The sequence below is a fragment of the Cucumis melo genome, chromosome 1, assembly GCF_025177605.1.
Source record: "Cucumis melo cultivar AY chromosome 1, USDA_Cmelo_AY_1.0, whole genome shotgun sequence".
Lineage (NCBI taxonomy): Eukaryota > Viridiplantae > Streptophyta > Magnoliopsida > Cucurbitales > Cucurbitaceae > Cucumis > Cucumis melo.
In genome coordinates this window covers 5,784,146-5,799,522 of record NC_066857.1, presented here as the reverse complement: position 1 = coordinate 5,799,522, position 15,377 = coordinate 5,784,146, and the positions used below count along the sequence as shown (strand labels likewise).

At 35.8% G+C, this 15,377-nt stretch overlaps 1 protein-coding gene across 4 annotated transcripts; it reads right to left on the bottom strand.

Moving 5' to 3' along the window:
- Positions 1-213: 213 nt before the first annotated feature.
- Positions 214-14,913, bottom strand: LOC103500458 (uncharacterized). Of its 4 annotated transcripts, XR_540081.3 has the most exons (11): positions 14,720-14,895; positions 14,178-14,300; positions 13,551-13,748; positions 13,286-13,364; positions 12,716-12,861; positions 12,258-12,371; positions 5,393-5,524; positions 4,342-4,595; positions 3,663-4,057; positions 1,822-1,935; positions 1,676-1,694 (listed from the first exon to the last, which is right to left on the bottom strand). XR_540081.3 is itself a non-coding variant. In XM_008463755.3 (10 exons), the coding sequence occupies exons 1-9, from the start codon at positions 14,771-14,773 to the stop codon at positions 1,656-1,658; spliced, it is 999 nt and encodes a 332-aa protein (XP_008461977.1). In that variant the 5' UTR covers positions 14,774-14,913; the 3' UTR covers positions 214-561; positions 1,613-1,655. The 4 variants fall into 4 exon arrangements, 2 of the variants coding, with proteins under 2 accessions (XP_008461977.1, XP_008461980.1); XM_008463755.3 differs by lacking the exons at positions 3,663-4,057; positions 4,342-4,595 and adding an exon at positions 214-561 and having other exon boundaries at positions 1,613-1,694; positions 14,720-14,913; XR_007821554.1 differs by having other exon boundaries at positions 1,674-1,694; positions 3,663-4,595.
- Between the last annotated feature and the right edge of the window lie 464 nt (positions 14,914-15,377).

The following is a 15,377-nucleotide window of genomic DNA, read 5'->3' as shown; positions in this document are numbered from 1 at the left end:
TGAAAACTGTTCTGTTTTTTTTTTTTTTTTTAAAGAAACAAATTACATTACCAAATATATAAAATGGTTAAAATTCACCTAGAATTTCCTTTCACATCCCAACAAGTTATATTGAACTATTCATGTTTTCCTTCTGAAAAATAAAAAATAAAAAACAAAATTAACATTGGAAGATAATAGTTCTCTCAAACCAATTCACTAACACTCAAAACATGATTGAAAGTCTTAGGCTATAAATAAATAACATTATTCATTCATGATCATCCACACGAGGATAGTATCTCATTACACAAACTCAACAATAATATAATTAAAATTGTGGATTTGTTTGGAATCACCTTTTAAGTGTTTAAAAGAAATATTACACCAAGCACGTAATCTTGTTTCCCCTACCCCTCTTCTGATTATGCCATTTCCAATTGTGAGTGGCCGGCCGGCTGCCCATATTTTTAAGTAAAAAGATGTATATTTTCAAGCACTTGAAATGTTAATCGATAACAATTCTCAATCTTGCGAGTAGCACTTGATAACCACCAGAAAACGAATCACCAACAAAGTTGCCTGTCAAAGTGTAGATTCACAAGATGCAATCTTTCAAACTCAACATTATGATACCACAAACATTGCTCTTATATGCAATTTTAGCATCAATCTGTTTATTTTCGATGTAAATTTTTAATTCAAACCATTAAAAAATCTGATTAAATCTGTTTCGCTATTACATCGTAAGCAAAGAAGTATGAGAGAATGACAAGGCGGTAAATTTAGTTATTTATTACGAATAAGAGTGTTTGTAGAGCTGAAATGCAATGAAGATTATTGAGAATCAAAGGAGTGTTGAAAAGCCTGAGGTAATCGAAGATGAAACAAAAATGAGATGTAAGATGTGAAAACACTGAGAAATAGGATTATATTGAAAACTGTCATAACGAAATGAGTCGTATTACAAATCAGACTCAAAATGTTCGTTCTAAATATGGATTTATAATACAAACCCGTTGTATTAGAACTTTGTTAAGATTCTAAACTTGAAACTCAGTAAGATCTCAACAAAAGACCACATGACAATTCTTTGCTGTAATATATTAATAAAATGATCCAATATTTCCCAAACAAAACAAGAATAAAAAATAACAAGTAATATAAATAACCAGACGACAGGATAGTAAAAGAAAATTTGGCACCTTTGAAAATAGCATGCAACTTCTCCTAAAAGCCTACCACAGTTTTCACCCCAAAATTTAGACCTAGTTTTCATACCCAAAACATTCCTTATTTATATCCACGTCTCTAGTGGGCCCTTAGGTGTTTCTTTTCCTCTCTCCTCAGCTTTCCCTTGGCATATTTCGTGAGTTTCCCTTTTTACCCTTCCTTTTATATGTATGAAGGATCGGAGATCTAACAGACTCACCAAACACCCCCTAAATAGCATAACTAACTCAGAAAACAAACCTATACGGTAAACTCTAACATTCACTCAAATTTAATCTTATAAACTAGAAACACTTCCTCCTCTCTCCTTTGCACAAGAGGGATTGATAAGATCCATTAAAATAGCAACGAGATTCATGAAAAGAATACCCCTTTCCAGAAAAGTAAAGATTAACGTGACCTGAACATCTCCTCAATCGTGTGGTTCCTCGAACATCTCCTCCTCAATCGTGTGGTTCCTCATCGCCACCGCTATTAACCAGCTGATCGATTAATCAAGTAAAGTTAAATATAAATATTAAAAGCTGGTATGGATCTTTTACAGGAGATGAACAAACAACACTAGATTTAGAGATATTGACAGTTTAGTGAAGAACGAATGTCACTTACTAGTGAGCCAACTCTCTCATATGCTTCCATTACTTTTGGGTTTTCCTCGTCTTCATACCCCACTTGCAGTATTCTTGGTCCGTTGATAGACCAGAATGCTCTCCGCCCAGCATCCTAGTAAGAGCAAAAGAACTATAATACTTTTGAACCAAGAAACATACACTTTTTAACAGTAAGATGACAAACAAAATGAAAAGGGTCGAAATACGAGAATTTGCTCATCCTTCTAATTGATTCATAGACTACTAACTGATATCTTTATGTCCTAACCTCAAAACCATTTAAAACTATTTTCTAAACTTTAGGGATCAAAGTATTAGTTTTAAAATTTTCAAAATAGTCTTCTTGGTTTTCTTTTCGATGAAAATGATGACTTTCATTAAGAAAAAGTGAGAGAATATACCGGGAAACAAAGTCTCCTTTGTCTTCCTACAAAAGGATATTTTGTGGGCAAGTGTGTTCTAAGTTTCTCAATAGGATCTAATTTTGCAGCTTTTTACTTCCATTGACTTAAGGAGCTGGAGCTTCTGAAGCAAATGGCGGCCATATGAGTAGACAAAGGTGAGGAAACAGGCCAGAGCTAGTGGATGAAGGAGGAAAGGGAGCTGGAAAGGGGAGAGAGGCAAGAGAAGAGAGGAGAGAGGAGGGAGCATACTTACAATTTTAATAGGATCTGATTCAACCCAATGATTCTTAGTTTGACAGGTCATCCATTCCTTTGTTGTCGGATCTCCTTGGCATTTTAAGATGGCTTCTTTCCAATCACTTTGAGAAAGCTTTGTTTTACTTTTTTTGTATCCGTTGGAAATAAGGGGCTTTGTTGATATTATATAGCCCTAAGGGTATTTTAGTATTTTACTTTATCCTAACTTTATTTCCCTTTTTTGTATTAGGACTTGCTAGAGCCCATAAAAGTTGTTTTCTTTTGTAACTTCCATTGTAAGTGAAAATAATAAAAAGACTATCGTGGTTTTTTCTCCCCGTTCTAGGGTCTTCCACGTAAACCTTGTATTTTCTTTTCTACCTTTTAACAATATGATTTGAATTGGATTCGTGGTGTTTATCAGCATCTTTTTTTTTGGTGTTTTTTTTACCAGTTTTTCATTTCTTTCCAATCCAATCAAAAGTTTATGTTAACTTCTTATATGATGAATAAAAAGTTCTCTTCCCATTAAGGTAGAGATGTCAGTGTTTGGGGGCAACAACTCTTTTGAGCCAGCAACAAGTGCATCCAATTTCACAAATCGACAATTCGACAGATCCTTAAAAATTAATGTGGTTGCAGTAACTTTCGAAGCTACCGTGTTAAATTGGTGCAGAGGAAGAAAAACCCTTTAAAGACAGGAATGACTTGAAAATCAGGTTACTCGATTTCACACATCCAAGGAGGGGAGCGTGTGTGGAAGATTCTTAGCAATTAAGCTCTAGAAAAGTACCAAAATATGTTTAAAACCTTGGTGGCCGTTGTTCTCACTTAAATGAGCAGTGTTGGAGGTCAACTGATTAGAAGACATGATGAAGTCAGCCCGACATGAAGAGGACAGAGCACATTTGTGTTGGGTTAAACAAAGCAGATATCCCAAATAGTAAGGCCAGGTGATAAACCCAAAGTGCGCTCAACAGTGGGAAAAGACAGTAAGATGCTGCTGGAAATGATCCCATGTGCACAATTACGTTCACAAATATCCCAGCCCAAACAATGTCGTGACGCAAATGCGAAAAAGAATCAGACTGAGTTTCAGACAAGAAAAGGTTAAGGTCTAGGTTTTAAACGTAATAAAAAGAATTTTATGTAGAACATCAATACAAGAGTACGAAAGTGAGGAGCATACGGTTCTTACTTAGTTGTAGACAAAAACAATGAAACAGGGATTGTGGATGAGATGGAGATTGCAGTAGAACAATCGCTCTTCAGGTGGTGGAAGTAGAGGCCACTGCTGGATTATCATAAAATTTAGTCATGGGTTTTACTGCACCAGGAGTGTGAAAGGAAAAATGAACCAGTGAGAGGTGATAAAACTGATCAAGTTTGGAGGGAATAAAACTTCATTCCTTAGAAAGTCATCCAAGAGCTGAATGCACTCCTAACAACGATGGCAGATTATGGAGCGATCATGGGAGCAGGGTTAGTCGTGGAGGAGGGAGTTTGCAAGATCACAGTCCTCAACAGTAAGGACCTAACAGTAGCAGGAAATTTCCTGCAACTTGAATTAGGAGTTTGATAGACCTCCACCTCCTATAATACATCAGTACAGCCATACAGGAAAGAAACAGATAACAAATTAGTTAGCCTAGTAGTTACTAACAGTCAGATAAATAGTTAAGCTGTTACAGAAATCTGTTACAGAAACAGTTAGAAAGTTGGTTTGCAGAAAACTATAAATAACACATGAATATGAGAGATTAGATATGAGAAGTTTCATGAGGGAAGTTTCCTTTGTTCATTCTTGAAAGATAGAATAGCAAGGAAGAGAGTCTGATATTGTAATTCGTTCATTACTATCAATAAAGCAAGATTACCAATTGATTCATAAGAGGGGGTCCCATCAGAGTTGATGGGCTCCGTACTTTGGGCATGATGGAAGTTGATCGAAAATTACTGACAATGAAGGTTGGCAAGGTTCACGCTCAAATAACTTCGAAGGGTGATCCTGCTTTAATGGAAGGCTGAAAGCCAATGTCAAATTCAAGTGTGAGCCCTACTCCAAAACCTCTTGTGCTGGTTAAGGAAGATGGGGCATGAAGATTTTGTGTTGACTGTCGTGCTTTGAACACTAAAAAATGCAACGGTGGAACTGTTAGATGAGCCACAAGGATAGCAGATCTACTCCAAAATTAACCTCAAGTTGGGTTACATCTCAATTAGAGTGCATGAAAATGACATGGTATGAGAGTACTAGTTAAGCGTATGTGGGTAAGATTAGAAGAACATTATTAGCAAGCTAAGGGCATCATGGTAATTACGTATGTGTGTCTTGGTTATAAGACTGAGTGTTAGGGAACTTAGAAAGGGTGGATCAATTTGGGGTGAGTTTCCATTGGGTGACTTCGGAGAAAGATATCCCTCGCAAAAGGCTATTATGCTGTAATTTTTGTCTTGATTTTGCTACTATTTGTAATTATTTATTTTCTTTTTAATATAAGAAACAAATTTCACTAATATAAGAAATTTACAAAAAAAGGGGCAATAGACCATACCAAAGGGATTATGAAAGATATCTACCAGAGGTCAAAAGAGATACGAGAGATTAAAAAAGCTAGACAGATATGTACATTTGAAAATGCATAGTAAGATAGATAATATACTAAAAAAAAGTATCAAAAGTGCCTTCTTTTTATTGAAAAGGCAGTTATTTCGTTCTTTACAAGTAATCCATATGAAAGCAAATAAGATATCCACATAATCCTTTTTCATCAGCAAAAGACTAGCCCAATATAATGTATATGAGGAGATAAATTATCTCATTTGGATTCAGTTTTGTTTCTTTAAATAATTAAAGAGGTCAAAAATCTTAAGTTTCAAGAGGAAAGGTATTTCATTAAATTCAAAAGAAATGTAATTCTCTGAAACCTGTAATATGATCATGTATATGGCCTCCAATGCATGAACTCGAATTTCAGGATCATCAATTTGCTCACGCTCAATTGAAAGTGCAGTTCCAAGCTCAAGTGGCATTTTTGATGTATCCTCCTCCTTATAAACCTGCTCACAGAAATGCTATGATATAAATGCAAAAACAACCATGAGAATTGTTGATAGGGAATATCTAGGTTGCTAATCCTTAAGAATGTCTTAAAATGTTTAGTAAATATTCTCTTTATTCCTCTTTCCTTCTTTACCTATCTTCAACTTGTATTGTCTTTTTAGCATTGCCTCTATTTTCTTCCTCGTACAAATCTTCTCTTTTAAATATAGGGTTGTATTATTCCAACTTCCAAGAAATATGATGAAATAAAATATTACTCTGGTAAAAAAAATTAAAAAAAAAGTTAACCACATTGCCATAAAGGGACTTGAGGGTGTGGGTTCTAATCTCATTATAGACACCACCTACCTAGGACATTGGTGTACTCAAGAAGTCAGAGAAAAGTATCTTTCTTATTATCATATAGAGTCAAAGTAAAGTTACATATATATAGAAAACACAGAAACCCTAGACTGTATGTACAATTACGATAATGGACATATAATATATATATATATATCATAACACTCCCCCTCAAGCTGGAGCAAATATGTCGAACATGTCCAGCTTGTTACACAGATAGCTTATCCTTGCTCCATTTACAGCTTTGGTCAAAATATCTCCCAATTGTTCTCCAGTCTTCACATATCCTGTGGACACCAACCCATCTTGGATTTTCTCACGAATGAAGTGAATCCACCACAATATGTTTAGTTCATTCATGAAATACTGGATTAGATGCAATGTGAAGTGCAACTTGATTATCACACCATGATTTAGCTGGCACTGTAATACTGAAGCCTATCTCAGATAATAGTTGGTGAATCCATACTATTTCGCACACAGATTGTGTCATAGCTCTATATTCTAACTCAGCACTCGAACGAGAAACAACATTTTGTTTCTTACTCTTCCATGATACCAAGTTTCCGCCTACAAAGACACAATATCCAGAGGTTGATCTCCTATCCTCTCGAGATCCCACCCAATCAGCATCAGAAAACATTCAACTCTCGTATGTCCATGATCTTTGTATAAGATCCCACATCCAGGAGCAGCTTTCAAATAACATAGAATCTGCTCTACTGCAGCCCAATGATCCATTGTAGGGGAAGACATGAACTGACTTACCACACTTACAGAATAAGCAATGTCTGGTCGAGTCACTGTTAAGTAGTTCAACTTCTCAACTAATCTCCTATATCTCTTAGGATCTTTACATAATTTTCCTTCTTTAACAAGTTGCTGATTCGGCATCATCGGAGTACCACTTGGTTTGGCTCCTAATTTTCCTGTCTCAGACAACAAATCAAGTACATATTTTCGTTGAGACAAATAAATACCTTTCTTACTTCTCATCACTTCAATGCCCAAAAAATATTTCAATTGACTCAAATCTTTGTGTGAAACTGACCCTGAAGGAAAGTTTCGAGAGATGAAATACCCGATGCATCATTTCCAGCAATAACAATATCATCAACATATACAACCAGTAAAACTATACCATTATCAAATCGGCGATAAAAAACAGAATGATCATATGTACTCTTTTGCATACCAAAGCGTACAAGAGCTTGACAAAACTTACCAAACCATGCAAGTGGACTCTGTTTCAAACCATACAAAATTTTCGAAGGCGACGTACTTTACCACTCTCCCCCTGAGCGACAAACCTAGGTGGTTGCTCCATATAAACTTCCTCTTGAAGATCACCATGCAGAAAAACATTCTTAATGTCAAGTTGATGCAAAGACCAGTTATGGGTAGCAGCCATGGAAAGAAATAGGCGGGTGGGAGTTAATTTGACAATTGGAGAAAATGTATCTGAATAATCAATACCATAGGTTTGAGCATAACCTTTGCAACAAGACGAGCATTCAATCGAGCCACTGCTCCATCAGGATTCACCTTAACAGAAAACACCCATTTACAACCAATAGCCTTCTTTCCTGCAAGACGAGATACCAAATCCCAAGTACCATTATCATCTAAAACAGTCATCTCCTCAATCATTGCATTTTGCCAGCCAAGATGAGATAAAGCTTCATGAACAGTGTTAGGAATAGATGTAGAGTCGGGAGATGTAATAAAAGCATATGTGGGGGCAGACAATTGGTGATAGAAAACAAAAGAAGAAATAGGGTAAGTACACTTGCGTTTACCTTTGCGAAGAGCAATGGGAAGATCATCACTTGGTCCCAAATCGGATGATGAAGGAGGCATTGATGTAGGACATGAGTCTGAAGGTTGTGATAGAGGTCGTCGGGAGTAGACTCGAGAAGGCAATAGGCAGGAAGGAGGCGCATCAGTGGGAAAGGTAATCTCATATATAAAAAAATTGTCATCCTCCCCCTGACGCGAACTTGATGGTGATGAAGTAAAAGGTATATCCTCAAAAAAAGCAACATCAAGCGAAACAAGATACCTTTTAAGAGTAGGACAATAACAACAATACCCCTTTTGAACACGTGAATAACCCAAGAAGATACATTTCAAGGATTTGAGATCTAGCTTAGTATGACGAGGACAAATGTCGCGAACAAAACAAACACAACCAAATATCTTAGGAGCAATAGGAAACAAAGACTTGGTAGGAAAAAGAACACGATAAGGAATCTCACCGTTAAGAAGAGATGAAGGCATTCTATTAATTAAAAAACAAGCCGTAGACACGACATCAGCCCAAAAAGTTTTCGAAACATGCATTTGAAACGATAAAGCACGGACAGTTTCAAGTAAATGCCTATTTTTGCGTTCTACGACACCATTTTGGGATGGAGTGTCAGCACACGAAGACTGATGAATAATGCCATGTTCACACAAGTAAGAGCCAAGAGTATGAGAAAAATATTCACCCGCATTATCAATGCGCAAAGTTTTGATAGAGACATTAAACCGATTTTTTATTTCAGCATGAAAGGCACAAAAGTGAGATAATAACTCAGAATGATTTTTCATTAAATATAACCAAGTTAGATGAGAATGATCGTCAATAAATGTAACAAATAACGAAAGCCTGTTTGAGATACAACTGGACAAGGACCCCAAATATCAGAATGAACTAACTCAAATGGAGCACTTGCTCGTTTATTGACTCGAGGACTCAAACTAAGACGATGAAATTTAGCAAATTGACACGAATCACAATTTAAAAAGGACAAAGACCTAAATTCGGGATAGAGTTTCTTCAACACAAACAAAGATGGATGACCTAAACGACAATGAACTTCAAAGGGAGAAGGAACGATAGGACACACCACAGCTTGCGATACTTGGTGATCAAAGACATAAAGGCCTCCCGACTCATCCTCTACCAATATCTTTTTTGTCACACGATCCTGAAACAAGCAATAACCAGGAAAGAACAAGACAACACAATTAAGGTCATGAGTAAGTTGACTAATAGAAATTAAATTAAAGGATAAGTTAGGCAAATGTAACACAGAAGATAGAGAAAATGATGGGGTAAGATGAATAGTGCTAGATCCAAGAACAGAAGATGTGGAGCCATCTGCCAATGTGACAGATGGAAAAGGAGCAGGGGAGAACGGTCTAGAAAATAGGCGAGAATTACCTGTCATATGGACTGTGGCATCAGAGTCTATGACTCATTTTGTAGATGATGTAAGAAGACACTTGGTATTACCTGGGGCAACAGGAGTAGAGGAAGATGACGCTTGTAATGAATCTTGGTAGTTCTGAAACTTTAGCATACTCATCTGCAGAAATCGTAACTGACACCTCTGGTATATCACATGTGGAAGCTATCTGAGCATGTTGCGATTGTTGACTATTCTTATATAACAATTTTCGACAATCATGTTTTATATGGTCTGGCTTACGACAATAGTTACAAACAATCTCTGTAGAATCTGGTTTTCGATGATCATAACTCTTCCTTTGAACATTACCATCCATCGCTCGAGGTGCTCGAGGGTTATTGTTCTTGCTAATGGGAGCACTACTGGATTGAGGAGTAGATACACCATTCGGAGAGCTTTCAATGCGAAGGACACGAGTGAAAGTATCGTCTAATGATGGAATCTTAGAGTCAGAGAGAATATGTGCCTTCGGCATTCCAAATTCAGGTAAAAGTCCATTTAAAAAGATCATAACAGCCATCTTCTCTCGTTGAGTTTGTTGAACTTTAACATCAGGACTAAATGGTAACAACAAAGCAACCTCAGCAGTTATCTTCTTAAGGCACATAAAGTAGTTGGTAACAAACTCCGCTTTTTGTTCAGCACGGAAAAACTGCATACAGACCTCAAACATTCTATGTACTTGCTCTTTACCTGAATATAGAAAATCTAAAAATTCCAAAAGTTCTTTAACAGACTCACAGTGATCAACCAATCCAATTATCTCACTCTCAATGGAGTTTTTCATCTGAAGATATAGACGGGCATCATCAAGAAGACAATCCTTCTTCTTCTTTGCATCTTCTGGGGCATCTTCGGTCATATGATCATCCCAATCAGTACTTCTCAAATAGAATAAGATTGTCCGACGCCAATCATAATAATTAGATCCATTTAACTTATGTTCGGTGATCTTAGAGGCTAGGGGAATAATATTAGAAACTACCATATTCTTTATGTCGGCCATATTGGAGACACAAACTAATTGTAGTCCACACAAACAAAACAAATCAATTCAAACAGCTGCAAGATTGGAACAAAACCAACCACGACCCTAGAACGAGGTAGTAATCCTTAATTTCCGTCAAAATCGAATGATCTTCGATGGACCCAACTGCATAGAATGACCAAAAAACAGGATTCGAGGCAAGCCAGAAAGAAGTCAAAATGGACGACCCACGCGCTCCCATGCGTCAGAGTGTGGCGGCTGTACAGAATCTTTCAGCGGCCCGTGCTCACGCGCGGCGTTTCTCAGCAATCGACAACGACAGAATGCGGCGGACGGCAATGACCCTTCTTCTGAGTTGGACGGTGTCGACAAACGGCCACTCAAAGGTGACCTAAACTTAAGCCTTAATGGAGAAGGAAACCACCAACTACGAAATTCAAAACCCTAAAGGCTCTGATACCATGTACTCAAGAAGTCAGAGAAAAGTATCTTTCTTATTATCACATAGAGTCAAAATAAAGTTACATATATATAGAGAACAAAGAAACCCTAGACTGTATGTACAATTACGATAATGGACATATAATATAAATATATATATATCATAACAATTTGATCCAACTACCCTAACAAACCAATGTTGTAGGTTTCAGTAGTTATCCCACAAAATTACTCAAGATGTGAGTAGGCAAGCTTAACACTATTTGATATCTTTTGAACTTGGCACCTCACAAAAATTACTCAAGATGTGAGTAACTGAATATATTTTGTAAAAAGTTACACTGAGAAAAGGAGGTAGATAAAATCATTTTCTACTTCAATGTGCTTAGAGAAACATTATGCCATCAGAAAGAGTAAATAGTCAGTGAAAACATGCAAATATTTCTAGAAACTGACTACAATCCTCCATATGAAGGATCCCTCGTGAAGGCGAAAGGGGTAAGAGCATGTGCGGTGGTTCTCAAAATCTTCAATGGCTTCATTCATAACTAGTGGAAGTTTACTTATTTACTTGTTTATTATTATACCAATTGGGGGCCAATAGGGTGAATTTTTATTGTTGCAGACATCCAAACAGGAAACGTTAACATATTATGGCTACACGTGATGAGAAGATCTTTCAATTCATGAGCCCAACAAGATGGACTTTTTCTGTATATTTCGTAAATATAAGGACCAGTTCTATTTACGCTGATAACAACATTGCCTTCAATTCTAAGTTGATGGCCTTTCTACTGTATAAGAAACCCTAGCTGTAACTGCCTTGAAATGGAACACCCTAACTCCAACAACAGAACCTAGTCCTAACGCCAACCAAAATAGTTAGAGCCAAGGAAGCTTACACAAAATTACCCCCAAGTGGGAATAATCAAAGAACTGTTGTAATCGGAATACTGGTTAGAAAGGGTGGGTAGCCTAGAAAGAGCCCATATTGCTAATGATAATCCAATATTCAATAAGACAGCATCTTCCATTTCCTCTCGTTCTAGAATACAACTCCAGTGTAGCCTTTTAATAGCTGAATAAAAAATAAACCCAGCTTTTAGAAGTCTAGAATATTGAACAATACTAGTTATTTTCTTCTCAACTGTAGTCTACTGGTTGAGAGAACTCTTAAAGACTATAAGGAAAAACAAAAATAAAATAAAGGTTCATCTCTTCAGCTGCTACCTATTAATTGAAGTTGGAATGACCAATGAAACTTCTAAGAAATTACCAGGATCCAATTAAAAGAAGAAGAAAAAAAGCCAATTTGAGACGTTTAAACAAAATAATAAACTGCAAACATAAGTTGAAAACTTCATAGAGAATGGATAGGTAAGAGCAGAGGATTTTTCTACAAGAGTAATGTCATCTGATCCCCGATTCATAATAAAAAATAGGAACATATCAAAAAAGACTGAAGGAAATGAAATAAACTAGATTTTCCCAACTTACACAATTATTGTCGCGAAAAATCAATTAAAATTCAAGGATAAAGAAAAAAGTAAATAAAAGAGATTTGAATCCCCCAACCCATGGATTGAACTAAAAAACTAATAATAAAATTCAAGTTTGTTTCTTTTTGTCCCTAACTTTAAAAATATCAATTTTGGTCTTTGGACTTTTTAATTTGTTCCAACTTGTTTCATTTTGGTCACTAAGACTTAAAAATATTACCTTGTTACCAGCAATGGGGAGAAGTAAAGCTGGCCAAAGGAACTCAGCTATCAAGAGTAAATTTTGTAGTTGATCTTCTGCTTCAAAGCAACAATTTCTGAGAGTTCCAAATACCTTAAACAAGCAAATTGCATGAAGACATGGGATCACCATCAGTTGAAGATATACTTCGACTATATCTAAAGTGTAACTGATTGAACAGTACATATACACTTGGCATCTGAGCTGGAGTAACTAATTAACCAATCACACTAATGGCTTAGTTTCCAAAATTACCAAAGAACGTAAAAGTAATAATACAGTACCAATCATGTACATCAAACAATATGTAACCTTGTTTTAGGCCTTTTCATTTTTGGTTGTCTTTTTAGTCGCCATTGGAAACTTTTATTCTTGGACATTTATTGATAGCAATGAAAAGTTGTTTCTTGTTAAAAATAGATATCCATTGGACTTACTCCATTCTTCCGTAGTTGACTATTTGAATCATACTGCCTAATTATCTGCTTCAAAAGTCCCCGATTAGGATCAAGTAAAAGCTTCCTTCCAGCTTCCTTCTTTGATATATTTACCAGTATGGAAGCGACATGCTCAAAGGGATCATCTAGTAGAGAACCAATTTAAAATGTCAAATGAGCGCTGAAAACTTTAAATGATTAATGTTGAAATTTGATAAACTCTAAATGACAGGATGCCAAGTTAGGTTAAGGCTGCAGAGGATCTGGCCTTGAGGCATTGCAATTATTATTATTATTATTATTATTATTATTACTACTACTACTACTACTACTTTTTCCTGTTTTCTAGAAAGACTAAAGAACTTGCAAACTCATTTCGAAGTGCAGCACAGCACAGCAAATTAAGTTGGTAACACCACTACACATGGAGATATTTAAGAAGCAAAGATAACTGAAAAACCTTGCAACCAGAGATATTTAAAATTTAAATTATAAAAATGTAGAGCCCAATATTCTTGAAAAATAAATATTGTCCAAAGCAAGCTGCATTAGAGAAGAAGCAAGGCATACCACTAGATTCACTTGCTGAACGACAAAATGATCTGACAATCTTCATAACATAGAGACCTTGCATCTTGTCATCTCCAGTCTATGAAGCAGAATTGTAACCATAAGAACTATTTTTTTAATTTCATAAAGAACACAAAAGTCTAACTAAACTATTAGCAAAGGAAATGCTTAAACTATAATATTCCAACTTTCCCAAACAAATTTTTTAAAAAATAGCTCATCTGAAATCAACCGAAGAAAAGGCCACTATAGCAATGTGGGACACCTGAAGTAATGAAGCAATACCCGCATCCAATTGTGTTAGATTAACCAGAAGCATTACTAGCAACTGGCTAATGCTGGAGTCCACATTATACAAAAGATTCATAGCTTCTCCAATAAGTCCCAAGTCTATCATCTTTCCAGCCAGATCAGAATTTTGTGAAAGATTTACAAGAGCTTCAGCTGCCCGTTCCGCTACATCCTGAAACAATAGACAATATATCTCACTGTAGAATTGTCCATGTTCTATGAGTCACCCTATAATTGTTTATAATTATATCTATTATCAAATACATTTCACAAAAGGAACCCATCTTCTTAATGATGCAAATGAAATTGAAATGCTAAATCACATTAGTGTGAAACATGAGTTATATTTAAACCATGAATATACTTAGCAGAAAACATTATGACAACTTTTGCCTGCCTATCAAATAATCAGGTAGCTTAGCATAGTTTCATGCTAACAGGAAGTTGGGAAGAATAAAATCGATGTTTATTATGACTGCATACTTTAGGACAAATGGATATGTTAATTAAAAGTCATTCATCCAACATAATAGAAAATATACATATAGAAACAGTGTTGACAACCTTCTGTCTATAAAGAAGATGATAGATTAAACCCCACCTTTTGTTCTCTCAAGAGTCGAGCTAATGATGGCAGCAGGACGTCGGGATACTTGGCAAGAGACTGCAGCCCATCCTCAGACCCAGTTAAACCTTGAACAATGTCTATGGCCGCTTTCCTCAACTACACAGCCAGAAAATGGAAGTCTGACAATTGTATGCAAAATTCTAAAACCCAGTGGTCATCACAGAGAAACGAGATTAGCAATCAACAGAAGCAAACACGGTATTCCCGCACCATATAAAGAAACTTCCCATAATCAACTTTCGGTAAAAAAAAAAAAAAAACTGTCACAAATGTGGAATATAAGTGTCACGTACACTTGAAGCATGAAAAGAATCACCTAATCCTAACCAAGTGAAACAGAGCAAGAGAATGTAAATTGAAATCGAAGCAATAAAATCATGGATTTTGATTAAAATTGAAGCAGTATATGCTGCATCTGACCAGCTAATCGACTTAACAGAAAATGTTTGTCTGAAAATCCTTCATCGACAACGAAAAAGATAGAGAATGGTTGAATGTTGAACGAAGAAACTCACTTGAGGGGAGGGAGAAGAGAGAAACTGTATCAATTCTTCTAGTTCAGTCGCCATAAGCTGTCTGTAGCTGAAGCAGTGTGGTTTCTTCTTCTTCTTCTTCGGTAGTCCGGGTGGTGGTATTGCCCAGTTTCAAATTGCAAAACGTTTACAAAGTAGGTTTTAGCCTTTAGTTTTCCTTTTTCTTTATTACATTTTCAAATACTATATATATGTACCTCCATCCTATACATTTTAATATTTTCTTATACTATATTATTTTAGGACAATTTTGAGAAATATATATTTTTTTTAAAATTATTGACAAAAATAGAGTAGATCGAGAAGAAATGACAAATATAGGATAGTTGGCTAAACTATTGTAAAAAAATAGGGTAAATTTGTTTTTTGAAGGAAGTCGTGTATGGGGTATACAACTTTTATGCTAGTCATGTATCTGGCACACGACTTCCATTAAACAGTCAGCATATGACTAACATTTGACTATCTGACGTGGAATGATTGTATGGAAGTCATGTGCCGGATACACGACTTCCTTAAAAAAAATCACACGTAATGATATTAATAGTTGTTATTATTGTTGTTGTTCTTGTTAATCATATTAATAGTTGTTATTGTTGTTGTTCTTATTATTATTATTAGTATTGTTATTTTAATTATT

What these genes read in the sequence shown, in the direction of transcription:
- LOC103500458 (XM_008463755.3), bottom strand. Translation starts at nt 14,773, where the DNA reads ATGGCGACTGAACTAGAAGAATTGATACAGTTTCTCTCTTCTCCCTCC. An exon ending in TCCCCATTGCTGGTAACAAG is followed by an intron (nt 5,525 to 12,257) that starts GTAATATTTTTA and finishes TTCTGTGAGCAG; the next exon opens with GTTTATAAGGAGGAGGATAC. An exon ending in ATGAGAGAGTTGGCTCACTA is followed by an intron (nt 1,695 to 1,821) that starts GTAAGTGACATT and finishes TTAATCGATCAG; the next exon opens with CTGGTTAATAGCGGTGGCGA.